The 18,517-nt window shown below is 39.2% G+C and overlaps 1 protein-coding gene across 1 annotated transcript in view; it reads left to right on the forward strand.

Moving 5' to 3' along the window:
* Positions 1 to 18,517, forward strand: part of LOC139749652 (uncharacterized) — a 239,300-nt gene that overhangs the window by 53,561 nt on the left and 167,222 nt on the right. The window contains exons 9-10 of the mRNA XM_071663822.1: positions 6,059 to 6,205; positions 6,458 to 6,610. Coding sequence (XP_071519923.1) covers positions 6,059 to 6,205; positions 6,458 to 6,610 — 300 coding nt within the window. The remainder of the gene's footprint in view (positions 1 to 6,058; positions 6,206 to 6,457; positions 6,611 to 18,517) is intronic.

The raw sequence follows: 18,517 nt of genomic DNA on the forward strand, positions 1-18,517 counted from the left end.
GGTGAAATGAATGGTTTGTCAAGCCTTCCAAGGCAAGTTTGTTCATTTCAGTATGCAGTAGGCATTCGTACCCATCATAGGGTTAGACTTTACCCCATACCCCAGTGAGTGAGCTACTACATCTCTGTTGAAAAAATCATGGCTACAGTGTTGGACCCCCCCTCATGGTTAGCTACTGTAATTATGCTGATAGTAAGAATACCAAAAAATTCTGCATTCCGAACTCATCTGGCCCCATTAATTTTGGATGATTTTCGTGACCTGTATCAAGAAAAGTGCTTATTCTCCTTTAAAGATTTTTAACATGGATGAGACTGGATTATTTTGGAAGAGAATACCTTCAAGAATGTATGGAATTCAATTTTTTTATTTTCTATGTTTATTAATAGAATTGAATTTACAATACATACGTATATTATGGTGTTTTATATTTTCTTATAATTTTATGATTTTTTTTTTACTTGTATGATATTCATTACTGTCATGCGAATAATGAAACCTCCTAATTTCCATTAGTTGCATTGTTTGATTTACACAACCATTTTAAAGAATATAACTATCTCATAAATTGAGAGGTCCCTTAAGTAATTTTTTGACTGTAGTGCTGATAGAAGAAACTCAATTTTTCAACCCACACTTTTGCAGCAAAATAGAAGTTCTTTTACTATGCATGAATAATTCTTATTTATTATTTATTTATTATTTATTTTATTATGCGTAATCACCTTTTCCTGCATCAGTGAGGTAGCGCCAAGAAACAGGCAAAGAATGGCCCATCCACTCACATACACATATTTTTACACAAATTCCCATACACATACATATACCTGCATACATATACATATCAATATATACACATATACATACCTATACATACACATACACAGATGTATACATATAAACACGTACATATTCATACTTGTTTGCCTTCATCCATTCCTGGTGCTACCCCGCCTCACAGAAAACAGCATAGCTACCCTCAGCTTCAGCAAGGTAGCACCAAGAATATAGACAATAAAGGCCTCATTTGTTTACATTCTGTCTCTAGCTGTCATGTGTAATGCACCAAAACCACAGCTCCCTATCCACAATTTTTGGAAAACGAATTATGAGATAAAATGTCTCAGATGGATACCCTACAACACTTAGAATAAGAAAGATTTTGAAAAGATATGTTGTTTCATACTTTGTGAGCTCGTTGAAAATCCATGCTGAATCTTTCTTTGTCATTTTTGACTACTTGCACTTGACAGATCTTCCATCGACAGATCATTTATCACTTTTAGATCTCCTGTATATCAGTATTCCTATTTATGATTATAAATTCAAACATTAATATATTTTCTAAAACATTATTACTAAATGCTATCTGGTTACTTTGCACCGCCTGTAATATGCCAGGCTGATAGATGAGCGGTTACACCTCCTTGGCCTTTAAGCCAGTAGTATTTCATTATCCATCCAAGAGGGCTCTGTGATGTTTACATCAAGCCAGTCACAGCTGTAGATTCCTCTTAGGAGATTAGGGACTTTTGCAATAAGAAGAAATTTCAGTGATGTAGAGACTGCATGATTCAAATTGTGCCTGATGCATGCATTAAGAAGCAAAGTCTGCATCCTCCTCCTCCTCTTCCTCTTCCTCCTTTTATTCCTCCTCTGCTTCTTCGTACTCCTGCTCCTCCTGGCTGAACACTTGCACAAATGATCCCTAAAGTGATCTATTCATAAACCAACTGCAGCTTCTCAGTATCCTCAACCTTTGCAACTAGCCTACCAGTCTCTCATCCCATCACCCTTAGCAGCCCACTTCATGCTCATCAGCATTACACACTAGGACTAACTAGAGTATGCCACATGAGCTATCATCTGGCCACTTACCCATCTTGATAACGCTCTTACTAGCCAACCCAATCATCACTTCCACCAAAATCTTTTAATAAACTACAGGAAAGTAGACTGGCCAGCTTTAGTACACTACATGAAAATAGAGATCGAAAACTGCATCATAGATGATCTCTAATCCCTAGATCATGCAGTCTAACACTTCATCAACATCTCCAACCTGGCCAGCAAAACATGCATACCACATGGGCAAAGAAAGAAATGCAACCATACAACCCAAAGTACCCACACCCACAAGTAGCTCACCTTGTAAAACAAAGAAACCAGCTTAGGAACAACTTGTTACCATCATTAGAAATCAGAGGATAAATCCAAACTCCAATTAACACCATAATAGATATAATATTTGAGAGACAGACTGAAAACTGGCAGTCCTTCCTCAACACCATGAACCACATGTCCCACAGCAACCAACTCTGGTTCACATTAAAGAAAACCGCTCATTGCACCAGTCCATCTCAACTCATGAAGAATAAAATCCCATCTCCTAAAGAACACACAAACATAATCAAGACATTTCTAAAAAATAAGCAGCAAACCAACCACACCCCAAAATAGAAAACTCTTTTTTAAATCCTACTCAAAATCAACCCAGAAATAACTGCCCACCATCTCTTTACTCCTTCTGATGCAAGCAATACATTTAAATCCTTAAAGAACTGTCATGCTACAGACCCTGACAATATAGCAAAATTTTACATTAAACACAATGGCACATTTGCAAATCAAGCACTACAAGTTTCTTCAACAACTCCTGGCTGCTCCTCAACAAAATCCTTACATCTGAAAACTTGCCAACATAATATCAATCCAACTCTCCAAACCACCCAACCAAATTTAGACATTGTTTTGTTTATTGGTCTGGGTTTTTCCCTTCTCTGTGTTGGAGATTCTTAGTGTATACGCCTCTTATAGGGGAAATACACTAGGGACTCATATGGTCCTGTTCTAGTGCAGTGGCATTTATTCAAGACCTTGATATTGTCCTGCCAGGATGAGGTCATCAGTCATTTAACTTCGGACCATTGTTGTGGATTCTGGCATCTCAGGACACAATTAGCTTCACCACTCCTCCCTTGGGAGGACATGTGTTGTGTATATTTTGTACCACAAAAGCCAACTGTGTTGGGAGCCTCTTGTAGATGAAAATAATCCCCTGAATCTTTGTGAGGGAGTTGGATCACCATTGGCCCACACTGTGGCAGTACTAACCCTCGACCATTGATGGTCTGTAATCATTGAGGGACAGGTCTTTGTAGGATAATAGAAGCATTATACCTTCACCAGAGCCAAGCTTTGATGTAAAGAAAGATAGTATATCAATAGAAGAGCTGGTTTTTATGGATCATTTTTCAGTTGGATTTCTGTACCTTCTATGGTTTGTTTCATGATGTTCATCTCCTTTCCCCTCTGGTATGAGTACAGGAGTTTTGCAACAGGAACAGAGTCACAAGGTTATAGGTCCAACTCCTATATCTTCCCACTGGTATAAGTATGGGAGTTTCGTGTTAGGAACATAGTCAGTAGGTTTAAGGTGTATATATGTATATATATACATATATGTACATTAGCGAGGTAGTGCAAGGAAACAGACGAAAGAATGGCCCAACCCACCCACAAACACATGTATATACAGACACGTCCACACATGCAAATATACATACCTATACATCTCAACGTATACATATATATACACATAGACTTATACATATATACACATGTACATAAGTCATACTGGCTGCCTTTATTCATTCCCATTGCCACCCCACCACACATGAAATAAAAACCCCCTTCCCTCTCATGTGTGCGAGGTAGCACTAGGAAAAGACAACAAAGGCCACATTCGTTCACACTCAGTCTCTAGCTGTCATGTATAATGCACCGAAACCACAGCATTCTTTCCAAATCCAGACCCCACAAAGCTTTCCATGGTTTACCGTAGATGCTTCACATTCCCTGTTCAATCCATTGACAGCACATCGACCCCGTTATATCACATCATTCCAATTTACTCTATTCCTTGCACGCCTTTCACCCTCCTGCATGTTCAGGCCCTGATCACTCAAAATCTTTTTCACTCCATCCTTCCACCTCCAATTCGGTCTCCCATTTCTCCTCTTTCCCTCCCCCTTTGACACATATATCCTCTATGTCAATCTTTCCTCACTCACTCTCTCCATGTGACCAAACCATTTCAAAACAGCCTCTTCTGCTCCCTCAACCACACTCTTTTTATTACCACACATCTCTGTTACCCTTTCATTACTTACTTGATCAAACCACCTCACACCACATTTTGTCCTCATACATCTCATTTCCAACACATCCACCCTCCTCCGCACAACCGTATCTATAGACCATGCCTCGCAACCATATAACATTGTTGGAACCACTATTCCTTTAAACATACCCATTTTTGCTTTCCGAGATAATGTTCTCGCCTTCCACACTACCTCGCTGATGCAGGGGTGATGTTTTCCTGAGGGCAGAGTGGCACCGGGAATGGATGAAAGCAAGCAAGTATGAATATGTACATGTGTGTATATGTATATGGCTGTGTATGTGTATGTATATGTATGTATATGTGTATATGTTTATATGTGTATGTATGTATATGTATATTTGCGTTTATGTATATTTGTGTGCATATGAGTTGATCGGTCTTTCTTCATCTGTTTCCTGCTAAATGCGAGGAGTGGTGTGCCACAGAGATGGTTTCTTGGCCAATTCATTTCATGATATACATTAATGATCTAGGATTTGGTTTCATATCTAAGATCTCCAAATTTGTTAACAGTTCAAAACTCTTAAGTAGAGCTGTAAATGATCAAGCAGATTACATATAGTGTAAAGTTATACACTTTGAAGATTATGCTTTACTATCATATGTTTCAAAATCTGCTTTCTGAAGTAAATGAAGGGAATAACCTTTAATTCATGAGTAACAATCTGAAGATTGCTTAACAGTGTTTAGCAGCAAGTAAAATGGGAACCAAAAACTAGGTTTCAGAGCTAGGGACATATGTTATAAAATGCTGGAAGCAGTTTCCTCTCTTATACCCTAGTAAACACATTCTTTGAATACGTAGTTCACTTCTGGTCTCAAACTACATAATGATGAGGAAAAGCTGGAACAAGTGCAAAGGTAGGTGATAGAAGTGATTCTAACTCTGCAGAATCTGCCATATGAAGAGAGGCTCAGCAAACTGTCATTTTTCTCATAAGAAGCATAGACTGCACAGACTTTATTCTGTATAGGTTTTCAAAGTTTGTGATAAATTTATCATCATAAATAACGGGGATCTTTGTGAAATAGAAGAAACTAGTTACTAGGACAAATATAATAAGACTTGGAGATAAAAGATATAGTATTGGACTGGAGAAATTTCTTTGCAAATAGATGTGTTGATCATGAGAATAATTTACTATCTAGCATTGTTTACAACAAAGGCTATGGATGCCTTCAAAGAAAAGTTATACACATTTTAAATCAGTTTGGGTACCTACTGAGTGAATGCAAAAATAAGAGTTTACTGTACTGTGTACTGTATACATACTTTAGTTTTTTTGTTTTTTTTCATTTTCAGCTCCTAAGGATGTATTGTAGAGCAGCAGAGGGTGGATTAGTGTAGAACAATTATGTGTTAGGATTTCCCCATTTCTTCTCTCCTGTTGAACTGAATACATGTATACTGCATATATGCAAGGATTTTCAAACATAATTTTTCGTGCTGTCTGTTGTTGCTTGAAGGGTTAGAGGGTGGAGAGAGAGAGAGCCATGTGCCATCTTATTGTTTTATTTGTACCTCACTTATTCAGACAAAAGAGGAATAGATTGAAGTAAGTTAGAAATTTAACAAAGACAAGTCTCTCCCATATACTTGTTTTTCCCCTATGCTCTCTCAGCCTTTGTTTCAAAAAGAACTACCGTACTTACACATAAACCCCAGCACCATCATTGTTACTTTCAAATATGATTCTAAGAAGTAGAGGTCCATTTTGTTCTATCAGAAATTATTTTTTTTTTAGAATAATTGTCCTCTGTTTTTTTCAAAGCTTTGTATTCAGACTCTCTAGTATGATTGCTTTCTTATCAACTTATGTAAAGTTAGGACTTCTCTTATTCTCTCTTTGATACTGATTTCCTCTTCTACAGATGTCAATGAATGTGCTATAACGTCTGGCTTATGTGGTCGAGGTGCTGTTTGTCAGAACACTATTGGTTCTTACACATGCACACAAGTTCCAGCTGCTGATTGTCCTCCTGGGTTTGCTTATGATTTGAAACTTCAGTCCTGTTTGGGTTTGTTTAATGTTCAGGTTTTGATGTATCTTTATGTGTTAATGGATATCTCTACAGGGTTTTGTAAGAAAAGGTAACACTAGTTCTTTAGAAAGCTAGATGCTGGGATTGTGCTGTTGCTTTTTTTTGCCCCACGTAGACATTGTATTTTAGTTCATGTACATACATTATGAAATAAGCTAAGAAAGCTGTGAAATGTTATATAATATAAACTTTTGAAATTCTGTGGAACAGTGCAGGAAAATTTTTCAGATACTGATGAGTGCCAAGAGGGATTCCATAATTGCAGCCAGGCTACTCATTTCTGCATTAACACCCAAGGGGGGTTTACTTGCCAGAAAAAGGGAGGCCCTACTGACTGTATAGCTGGTTACAAGTATAGCACACACCAGCAGACATGCGTAGGTATGCTTCTCTTTACTGATGATGCATGGTTTGTCTTCCAAAGAGATACCACCAGTGTCTAATCAGTTGGTAAGTGGTTATTATCAGTTTTAGTGCCAGTATGCGACATGACTGGTAAGTAGTTGTATTGAATTATTTTGCCTAAGTGTGGTAATAGCTGGCTTTTTCATAGACTAAGTTGAAATTCCTTAAACCTCAACTTCACAACATCAGAATCCATATTTTGAGACATCAGCACCCACAAAGTCAGCCATTTCCACTGGCCAGGACCAAAGGTCATGAAGTGTGAGAAATTTTGTTTGTCAAGGCAGGGAGAGGTAAAGTTAGTTGTACATGGGAAAGACAGATAATAGGAGACCTAATGGTCCATGACAAGGTTTCTGTTGTGAAGGAATGAAAATGATGGTAAAATGAGTATAGCAAAGAAGAAAGTATCTCCCCACCCCCCTCTCCCTCCAGCTCAATTGCTGTAAGGAGAGAGATGAAAGAAAATCTTATGGATAATGGGGAATATAAAGTTCCCTGCCAGTGTTACATCATCTTGTCTGTGGCTGGATTTGGAAAAAGAAAGACATAATGAGTGGAAAACATGATTGGTTGATGATAACAGATTTTGGGAAGTATATGTCAAGCCATGATTCATAGGTATTTATAGTCTTTGTCTATGATGCATTGGGAATTACTTTATTCTGATGTTGAGCTGGTCTACTTATGAAAAAACTTGTGTTTGTATTGCTGTTATGTTTTCCTATTTATCTTCATACCATTATTTATGGTCACTGAACATCTGTCTGGATTTGGAAAAAGAAAGACATGATTAGTGGTAAACATGATTATTTAATATTAGATTATGTGACATATATGTCAAGCCATGATTCATAAGTTTTTGTAGTTTTTGCATATAATACTTTGGGAATTAGTTCATTCTGTTGTTCAGCTAGTATACATATGAAAAAAGCTTATGTTCACATTGCTGTTACGTTTTCTTTTTTATCTTCATACCATAGAGTGAGGAAATTTTCGTAGGTTATTTTGTTGACATATTTAATGTTTTGAAAACTTCTATCAGGTCTCCTAAGAGTATGAGGTTTTTTTGGAGAGATTAATTTTAGCTCTTGAATTTCTCCTTATAAGGCTTGTTTTTTATTGGAGGGATTTGTTTGTTGTTGCTCTTTGAGCAACAACAAACAAAGGTATTAAGGTATTAAGAATATATGGTGTGGGAGGAAAGTTGTTAGAAGCAGTGAAAAGTTTTTATCGAGGATGTAAGGCATGTGTACGTGTAGGAAGAGAGGAAAGTGATTGGTTCGCAGTGAATGTAGGTTTGCGGCAGGGGTGTGTGATGTCTCCATGGTTGTTTAATTTGTTTATGGATGGGGTTGTTAGGGAGGTAAATGCAAGAGTTTTGGAAAGAGGGGCAAGTATGAAGTCTGTTGGGGATGAGAGAGCTTGGGAAGTGAGTCAGTTGTTGTTTGCTGATGATACAGCGCTGGTGGCTGATTCATGTGAGAAACTGCAGAAGCTGGTGACTGAGTTTGGTAAAGTGTGTAGAAGAAGAAAGTTAAGAGTAAATGTGAATAAGAGCAAGGTTATTAGGTACAGTAGGGTTGAGGGTCAAGTCATTTAGGAGGTGAGTTTGAATGGAAAAAAACTGGAGGAAGTGAAGTGTTTTAGATATCTGGGAGTGGATCTGGCAGCGGATGGAACCATGGAAGCGGAAGTGGATCATAGGGTGGGGAGGGGGCGAAAATTCTGGGGGCCTTGAAGAATGTGTGGAAGTCGAGAACATTATCTCGGAAAGCAAAAATGGGTATGTTTGAAGGAATAGTGGTTCCAACAATGTTGTATGGTTGCGAGGCGTGGGCTATGGATAGAGTTGTGCGCAGGAGGATGGATGTGCTGGAAATGAGATGTTTGAGGACAATGTGTGGTGTGAGGTGGTTTGATCGAGTGAGTAACGTAAGGGTAAGAGAGATGTGTGGAAATAAAAAGAGTGTGGTTGAGAGAGCAGAAGAGGGTGTTTTGAAGTGGTTTGGGCACATGGAGAGAATGAGTGAGGAAAGATTGACCAAGAGGATATATGTGTCGGAGGTGGAGGGAATGAGGAGAAGAGGGAGACCAAATTGGAGGTGGAAAGATGGAGTGAAAAAGATTTTGTGTGATCGGGGCCTGAACATGCAGGAGGGTGAAAGGAGGGCAAGGAATAGAGTGAATTGGAGCGATGTGGTATACCGGGGTTGATGTGCTGTCAGTGGATTGAATCAAGGCATGTGAAGCGTCTGGGGTAAACCATGGAAAGCTGTGTAGGTATGTATATTTCCGTGTGTGGACGTATGTATATACATGTGTATGGGGGGGGTTGGGCCATTTCTTTCGTCTGTTTCCTTGCACTACCTCGCAAACGCGGGAGACAGCGACAAAGTATAATAAAAAAAAAAAAATAATTGTTTGTTGTTGCTCTTTGAATGCACTCCAGCTTTCATCTGCTTTGTTCAGGCTTGTTGGTCAGATTTGAATACCATATGCCAAATCAGCTGAGGCATTATGAAAAGTGAGTATCATATTATTAGTTATTACTGTATATTTCAAGAACCTAGTACTTTTTTCTTCAAACCTGTTTGTCAAGCCTTGTGTTAGTGAGACAGCACCAGAAACAGATGAAATAAAGGCCTCATTTTACTCCCATCTGTTCTTTTTGTCATGTGTAATACACCAAAACCACAGCCCCCTATCCACATCCAGGCCCTATAGATCTTGCTTTGGTTTCCCCTGATTGCTTTATATGCTGTGGTTCAGCCCAATAGCAGTGCTTCTCCCTCTGTGCGCCACATTTCTCCAATTCACTCAGCCCTGTGCATGTCTTTCATCCTCTGCATACTCAGGCCCCAAGCACTCAAAATCTGATTCATTCCATCCTTCCATCTCCAGTTTGGTCTCCACTTATGAAACATATATCCTCTTTTTCAATCTGTCATCACTGGTTTGCCCATGTGTCCAAATTTCTTATCGTATGATTACTTATCCTATCATCCCTCATCATATCACATGTTGTGCTCAAGCATTTCATTTCCAACACATTCACCCCTTCTATACATTTGCATCCATACAACACGGTCAGAACTACTATCCCTTCAAAGACACCTATTAAATTTGTCCTTCCAGAAAGAGACCTCTCTTTCCACATGTTCCTAAGTGCTCCAAAAAGTTTTGCCCCCCCCCACCCACCTTATGACTCACCTCAGCTTCCATGGTTCCATTTGTTGCTGTGTCCACTCTTAAGTATCTAAGGCCCTTCACTTCCTACATGTTTGCTCCATTTAGTCTCACACCCCAACTAACCTATCTTTTTGCACTGCTAAACCTAATAACTTAGCTTTTATCCACATTTACTCTTAACTTCCTCCTTTCACACACGCACTGATTTGCCATTAGTGCCATTTCATCAGCAAACAACAACCAACTCACCTCCCAGGCCCCTTCATCCCTTACAGACTGTATACCTGTCCCCCTCCCAAAGACCCTTTTATTTACCTCCCTTACCACCCCTTCCATAAGCAAAAACAAATCAAATGGCCTCATTGACATCACTTAGCATCATATTGACTTTAAATATGCAGCTTGGCATCATTTTGCATGTTTAAGGTCATCACAAATGATCGTTCTGAGGTCATTTTCTTCTTTAACTACTATCAACAGTTTATCAAGCATTTTGTATTCATGGTTTATATTTTTGAAACCAGAGTACATTATTTTGAATTTGTTTGTATTTGAATCCATCTGCCATGTCCCTCTCCACTCTACTAATGTGTCTAAATTCCCTTGGATCTTCATGCAGTCTTACTTTTGATTGGCTGTGATTCCTAATTCCATGTTGATGGCAAAGTTGTTTATGTAAGTGTTAAATAGTAAGGGTCAAAGAAATGGCCTTACAGAAATCCTTGAGTTGGATACATCCCCTTTTAATACCACTCTTTGTTTCCTTCATAAGAAATACCACTTGTTTCTTTTCTGAGAGAATCTGCTATCCATAGAGTCACTCTACCATGCCATGAGCTTTATTTTTCTTTAGCAGTCTTTTATGTGGTACTTTATTGAAAGCTTAATGAAAGTATAAGTATTAAGTATAGTATTAAGTATTAAGTATTAAGTATGACGTACGTATATATGTATGTATATGTTGAAATGTATAGGTATGTATATGTGCGTGCGTGGATGTGTATGTATATACATGTGTATGTGGGTGGGTTGGGCCATTCTTTCGTCTGTTTCCTTGCACTACCTCGCTAACACGGGAGACAGCGACAAAGCAAAATGAATAAATAAATAAATATGAATAAATGATATTAAGTATGATAATAATAATTGATATATATTCATATTATTTATTATCTATTATACTTAGTCACTGTCTCCCACATTAGCGAGGTAGCGCAAGGAAACAGACAAAAGAATGGCCCAACCCACCCACATACACATGTATATACATACTGTCCTTGCACACACATATACATACCTATACATTTCAACATATACATATATATACATACACAGATATATACATATATACACATGTACATAATTCATACTTGCTGCCTTTATTCATTCCCGTCGCCACCCCTCTACACATGAAATGACAACCCCCTCCCCCCGCATACGTGCAAGGTAGCGCTAGGAAAAGACAACAAAGGCCACATTTGTTCACACTCAGTCTCTAGCTATCATGTATAATGCACTGAAACCACAGCTCCCTATCCACGTCCTGGCCCCACAGACCTTTCCATGTTTTACCCCAGATGCTTCTCATGCCCTGGTTCAGTCCATTGACAGCACATCAACTCCGGTATACCACATCATTCCAATTCACTCTATTCCTTGCTCGCCTTTCACCTTCCTGTATGTTCAGGCCCTATCCTTCCACATCCAATTTGGTCTCCCACTTCTTGTTCAAACCATTTCAACACACCCCTTTCTGATCTCTCAACCACACTCTTTTTCTTCCCACACATCAAACCACCTCACACCACATATTGTCCTTAAACATTTCATTTCCAACACTTCCACCCTCCTCCGTACAACCCTGTCTATAGCCCATGTTTCTCAACCATATAACATTGTTGGAATTACTATTCCTTCAAACATACCCATTTTTGCACTCTGAGATAACGTTCTCTCCTTCCATTCATTCTTCATTGCTCCCAGAACCTTTGCCTCCTCCCCCACCCTGTGACTTACTTCCTCTTCTATGGTTCCATCTGCTGCTAAGTCCACTCCCAGATATCTAAAACTCTTCCCTTCCTCCAATTTTCCCCCATTCAACTTATCTCCCAGTTAACTTGTCCCACAACCCTACTGGACCTAATAACCTTGCTCTTATTCACATTTATTGTCGACTTTCTCTGACCTGTAATTTCCATGTTCTACTCCAGTTGCTTCTTTACTCCACATAACCTTCTCACATTGTTATTTTGTTTCCTTATTTCCAGGTACATCACACTGCCTTGCCTGATAGCAAGACCTTGTGTTTAGGTCCCCATAGTTAGGTATTCTGACCCTCTTTATTTTTTTTTTTCTTATATATCCTAACACATAAACATTTGGATTTTGAATCCAGTATAGTGGCTTGACTAACTCTCTCACATCTCCCTGCAAATCTGCCTTAAGCACCAATAGCTAGTCCCTGATAACTGTTGAAAACATAATTTTTTTGTATTTGTCTGCTTTATTTTTTGTATTGTAAGTGATATTATGTCAAAACATTGAACTTATATCATATATGAAGTTAGGAAAGGTTTTCTGCATTCTTAAATTTGATTTTATGTCTTTGGACTGATGTGTTTTTGTAGAACTGTATTTCCAATTTTATTGTGGATGTTTATTAGAACCAAGTTTTAGCTACTGGAATTTTGCTTGACAGTCATTTTTCAGGTATGTACCCACTCCATTAAGTACAAAATGGGTGTTATAAGTTTGTAGAACAAATTGAGCAGCTCTTTGTGCTTATATTTAGTACAGTTGATGTTGAGGTGGATAAGAGAGGTTGGGTGTATTGTGTTCATTGAACAGTTTAAGCAGCTTTATGTGCTTATTTTTGATACTTTTACTGTACATTTGGATGATGTTTAAAGGATAACTGGGGTTTGATGATAGCATTGTTTATTTTAGCTGGGTGAAGTGGTGTGTTTTGTTTTGAAGTTTGGTATATGAAGGGTGTGTGGGGGTTCGAGTTGCTTCATGTTCAAGGTGCCATGTATTTCATGGAGGGGAATTTTGTACAACATTAGTATACCCATTGGTGGCAATAGTTGCTTTTTAATAAAGTTTGTCACTATGTAATGTGGCTGTGGTATAATGGTCTGATGCAGGTGGATGATATGGGATGGGTTGTATATTTGTTGTTTGTTTTATTAGTTGGGCAATGATGGCTAATTTCTCTCTCTCATTGGTAAAATTGTGGGTATTGTATGAAACAAATGTTTGGTATAAACTACCATGAGGTTAGGCAACTGTGGGCAGATTGGGGTGGGCTCCTGTGGGGCACAAGGTTCTCAGTGATAAATTCAACTGATGATGCAGACTCACTGGTGAGGTGACGTTCACTGATGATGTGAATACTACAGATGACATAGCCTTCCAGCAGACAACTTCTTGCTTGCAGTGTTGCAGCAGCCAGAGTACAGGAACACCATTCCATATAGATTATGGGATTAATAATTTATTGCCTTTTTTCAGACATTTTGAATTTCCTTTGAAGGTCAGTGCATATTCTGAGAAGAGGAAGACATCTAACAACTTTTCTATGGTAAGCTGTTGTGATTGATATCTTCTTTGCTCAGAATATATGTGGGATGGGGATGTAAGTATTTTGTTTCATATGCTTTTTATGTTGGTATGGATTCAGAAGTACCTTCTGTTTAGGTAATTTCTCCTTTTCCTTGAAGACCTCATTGATCCTTTGAAAAGTGTGCCTTGATGATGCCATACAGTTGTGAGAGTACATTTTCTTTTAAATCTGCTTAATGTTTCTCTTGCCAATCTCCACCTGTCATATGTAGAACATTATGCTATGATGTGTTTACCATAGAAAATTTTCTCAGACTTTTCATAATGTGTGGAGCTCAGTTTAGAATTTAGGGTTCTCAGGTGTCCATATTTCTATGAATTGTTCTTATATTTAGCCTCAAATCTTTTTTAAGTTTTATATGTTTGTATTTCTTAATTTTTGTTTTGTTAGAGTCTAGAGACTGGTAAGTATAATTTTGTCATTTCTGGTCTTAAATGCCTTCTTTGAATGATTCTTTTCTCTGTGTAGAGCTCTGTGGACTAAGGATCAATATTTGATTATATTTGTTGAGATTTACACTTTATGAGTAGCTCAGTGTTGTGCTAAACGATTCATGAATGGGACAAATACTACAAATATGAATAGTCTTAAGAAAGAAAATTTATTTTCATCAGAATAAAATGTATTTATATTTATTATGGTTGTATCCATAATAAATATAAATGCATTTTATTCTGATGAAAATAGATTTTCTTTCTTCGTCTGTTTCCTTGCGCTACCTCGGTAACGCAGGAGACAGCGACAAAGTAAAATGAATAAATAAATGAATATTTATTATATTTAACCGCTGTTTCCCGTGTCAGTGAGATAGCTCAAGGAAACAGACAAAGAATGGCTCAACCACCCATATACACACGCATATATGTATGTGGAAGTCGAGAACGTTATCTTGGAAAGCAAAAATGGGTATGTTTGAAGGAATAGTGGTTCCAACAATGTTATATGGTTGCGAGGCATGGGCTATAGATAGAGTTGTGCAGAGGAGGGTGGATGTGCTGGAAATGAGATGTTTGAGGACAATGTGTGGTGTGAGGTGGTTTGATCGAGTAAGTAATGAAAGGGTAAGAGAAATGTGTGATAATAAAAAGAGCGTGGTTGAGAGAGCAGAAGAGGGTGTTTTGAAATGGTTTGGTCACATGGAGAGAATGAGTGAGGAAAGATTGACAAAGAGGATATATGTGTCTGAGGTGGAGGGAACGAGGAGAAGTGGGAGACCAAATTGGAGGTGGAAAGATGGAGTGAAAAAGATTTTGTGTGATCGGGGCCTGAACATGCAGGAGGGTGAAAGGCGTACAAGGAACAGAGTGAATTGGAACGATGTGGGATACCGGGGTCGACGTGCTGTCAGTGGAGTGAACCAGGGCATGTGAAGCATCTGGGTTAAACCATGGAAAGTTTCATGGGGCCTGGATGTGGAAAGGGAGCTGTGGTGTTGGTGCATTATACATGACAGCTAGAGACTGAGTGAGAACAAATATGGCCTTTGTTGTCTTTTCCTAGCATTACCTTGCGCTCATGCGGGAGAAGGGGGTTTTCATTTCATGTGTGGTGGGGTGGCAGTGGGAATGAATAAGGGCAAACAATATGAATTATGTACCTGTGTATATATGTATATGTCTGTGTGTGTATATATATATGTATACGTTGAGATGTATAGGTATGTATATCTGCATGTGTGGACGTGTATGTATATACATGTGTATGTGGGTGGGTTTTTTCAAACTATTCGCCTTTTCCCACATCAGCAAGGTAGCGTTAAGAACAGAGGACTGGGCCTCTGAGGGAACATCCTCACCTGGCCCCCTTTTCTGTTCCTTTCTTTGGAAAATTAAAAAAAAAAACAAGAGGGGAGGATTTCCAGCCCCCCTGCTCCCTCCCCTTTTAGTCACCTTCTACGACACGCAGGGAATACGTGAGAAGTATTCTTTCTCCCCTATCCCCAGACGAAAGAGTGGCCCAACCCACCCACATACACAAGTATATACGTAAACTCCAACACACGCACATATATATATATATATATATATATATATATATATATATATATATATATATATATATATATATATATATATATATATACCTTATCCCTGGGGATAGGGGAGAAAGAATACTTCCCACGTATTCCCTGCGTGTCGTAGAAGGCGACTAAAAGGGGAGGGAGCGGGGGGCTGGAAATCCTCCCCTCTCAATTTTTTTTTAAATTTCCAAAAGAAGGAACAGAGAAGGGGGCCAGGTGGGGATATTCCCTCAGTGGCCCAGTTCTCTGTTCTTAACGCTACCTTGCTAACGCAGGAAATGGCGAATAGTTTGAAAAAAAAAAAAAAAATATATATATATATATATGTATATATATATATATATATATATATATATATATATATATATATATATATATATATATATATCCTTCCTTCCTTTGGAAAAAAAAAAAAAATATATATTTTCTTTTCTTTCATACTATTCGCCATTTCCCGCATCATATATATATATATATATATATATATACACATATATATGTGAATAAGAGCAAGGTTATTAGGTACAGTAGGGTTGAGGGTCAAGTCAATTGGGAGGTGAGTTTGAATGGAGAAAAACTGGAGGAAGTGAAGTGTTTTAGATATCTGGGAGTGGATCTGGCAGCGGATGGAACCATGGAAGCGGAAGTGGATCATAGGGTGGGGGAGGGGGCGAAAATTCTGGGGGCCTTGAAGAATGTGTGGAAGTCGAGAACATTATCTCGGAAAGCAAAAATGGGTATGTTTGAAGGAATAGTGGTGCCAACAATGTTGTATGGTTGCGAGGCGTGGGCTATGGATAGAGTTGTGCGCAGGAGGATGGATGTGCTGGAAATGAGATGTTTGAGGACAATGTGTGGTGTGAGGTGGTTTGATCGAGTGAGTAACGTAAGGGTAAGAGAGATGTGTGGAAATAAAAAGAGCGTGGTTGAAAGAGCAGAAGAGGGTGTTTTGAAGTGGTTTGGGCACATGCAGAGGATGAGTGAGGAAAGATTGACCAAGAGGATATATGTGTCGGAGGTGGAGGGAACAAGAAGAGGGAGACCAAATTGGAGGTGGAAAGATGGAGTGAAAAAGATTTTGTGTGATCGGGGCCTGAACATGCAGGAGGGTGAAAGGAGGGCAAGGAATAGAGTGAATTGGAGCGATGTGGTATACCGGGGCTGACGTGCTGTCAGTGGATTGAATCAAGGCATGTGAAGCGTCTGGGGTAAACCATGGAAAGCTGTGTAGGTATGTATATTTGCGTGTGTGGACGTATGTATATACATGTGTATGGGGGGGGGTTGGGCCATTTCTTTCGTCTGTTTCCTTGCGCTACCTCGCAAACGCGGGAGACAGCGACAAAGTATAAAAAAAAAAAATATACACATATATATATCCCTGGGGAAAGGGGATTAAGAATACTTCCCACGTATTCCCTGCGTGTCGTAGAAGGCGACTAAAAGGGGAGGGAGCGGGGGGCTGGAAATCCTCCCCTCTCGTTTTTTTTTTTAATTTTCCAAAAGAAGGAACAGAGGGGGCCAGGTGAGGATATTCCGAAAAAGGCCCAGTCCTCTGTTCTTAACGCTAACTCGCTAATGCGGGAAATGGCGAATAGTTTGAAAAAAAAAAAATATATATCCCATTTGCTCCCTTGTCTTACGCACTTTATTTACCTCCTTCCAGAACATCTTTTTATTCTCCCTAAAATTTAATGATACTCTCTCACCCCAACTCTCATTTGCCCTCTTTTTCACCTCTTGCACCTTTCTCTTGACCTCCTGTCTCTTTCTTTTATATATCTCCCACTCAATTGCATTTTTTCCTTGCAAAAATCGTCCGAATGCCTCTCTCTTCTCTTTCACTAATAATCTTACTTCTTCATCCCACCACTCACTACCCTTTCTAATCAACCCACCTCCCACTCTTCTCATGCCACAAGCATCTTTTGCGCAATCCATCACTGATTCCCTAAATACATCCCATTCCTCCCCCACTCCCCTTACTTCCATTGTTCTCACCTTTTTCCATTCTGTACTCAGTCTCTCCTGGTACTTCCTCACACAAGTCTCCTTCCCAAGCTCACTTACTCTCACCACCCTCTTCACCCCAACATTCACTCTTCTTTTCTGAAAACCCATACAAATCTTCACCTTAGCCTCCACTAGATAATGATCAGACATCCCTCCAGTTGCACCTCTCAGCACATTAACATCCAAAAGTCTCTCTTTCGCTTGCCTGTCAATTAACACGTAATCCAATAACGCTCTCTGGCCATCTCTCCTACTTACATAGGTATACTTATGTATATCTCGCTTTTTAAACCAGGTATTCCCAATCACCAGTCCTTTTTCAGCACATAAATCTACAAGCTCTTCACCATTTCCATTTACAACACTGAACACCCCATGTATACCAATTATTCCCTCAACTGCCACATTACTCACCTTTGCATTCAAATCACCCATCACTATAACCCGGTCTCTTGCATCAAAACCACTAACACACTCATTCAGCTGCTCCCAAAACACTTGTCCCTCATGATCTTTCTTCTCATGCCCAGGTGCATATGCACCAATAATCACCCATCTCTCTCCATCAACTTTCAGTTTTACCCATATTAATCGAGAATTTACTTTCTTACACTCTATCACATACTCCCACAACTCCTGTTTCAGGAGTACTGCTACTCCTTCCCTTGCTCTTGTCCTCTCACTAACCCCTGACTTTACTCCCAAGACATTCCCAAACCACTCTTCCCCTTTACCTTTGAGCTTCGTTTCACTCAGAGCCAAAACATCCAGGTTCCTTTCCTCAAACATACTACCTATCTCTCCTTTTTTCACATCTTGGTTACATCCACACACATTTAGACACCCCAGTCTGAGCCTTCGAGGAGGATGAGCACTCCCCGCATGACTCCTTCTTCTGTTTCCCATTTTAGAAAGTTAAAAAAATACAAGGAGGGGAGGATTTCTGGCCCCCCGCTCCTGTCCCCTCTAGTCGCCTTCTACGACACGCGAGGAATGCGTGGGAAGTATTCTTTCACCCCTATCCCCAGGGATG

The sequence above is a fragment of the Panulirus ornatus genome, chromosome 7 (genome assembly GCF_036320965.1).
Source record: "Panulirus ornatus isolate Po-2019 chromosome 7, ASM3632096v1, whole genome shotgun sequence".
In the NCBI taxonomy this organism is placed as follows: domain Eukaryota; kingdom Metazoa; phylum Arthropoda; class Malacostraca; order Decapoda; family Palinuridae; genus Panulirus; species Panulirus ornatus.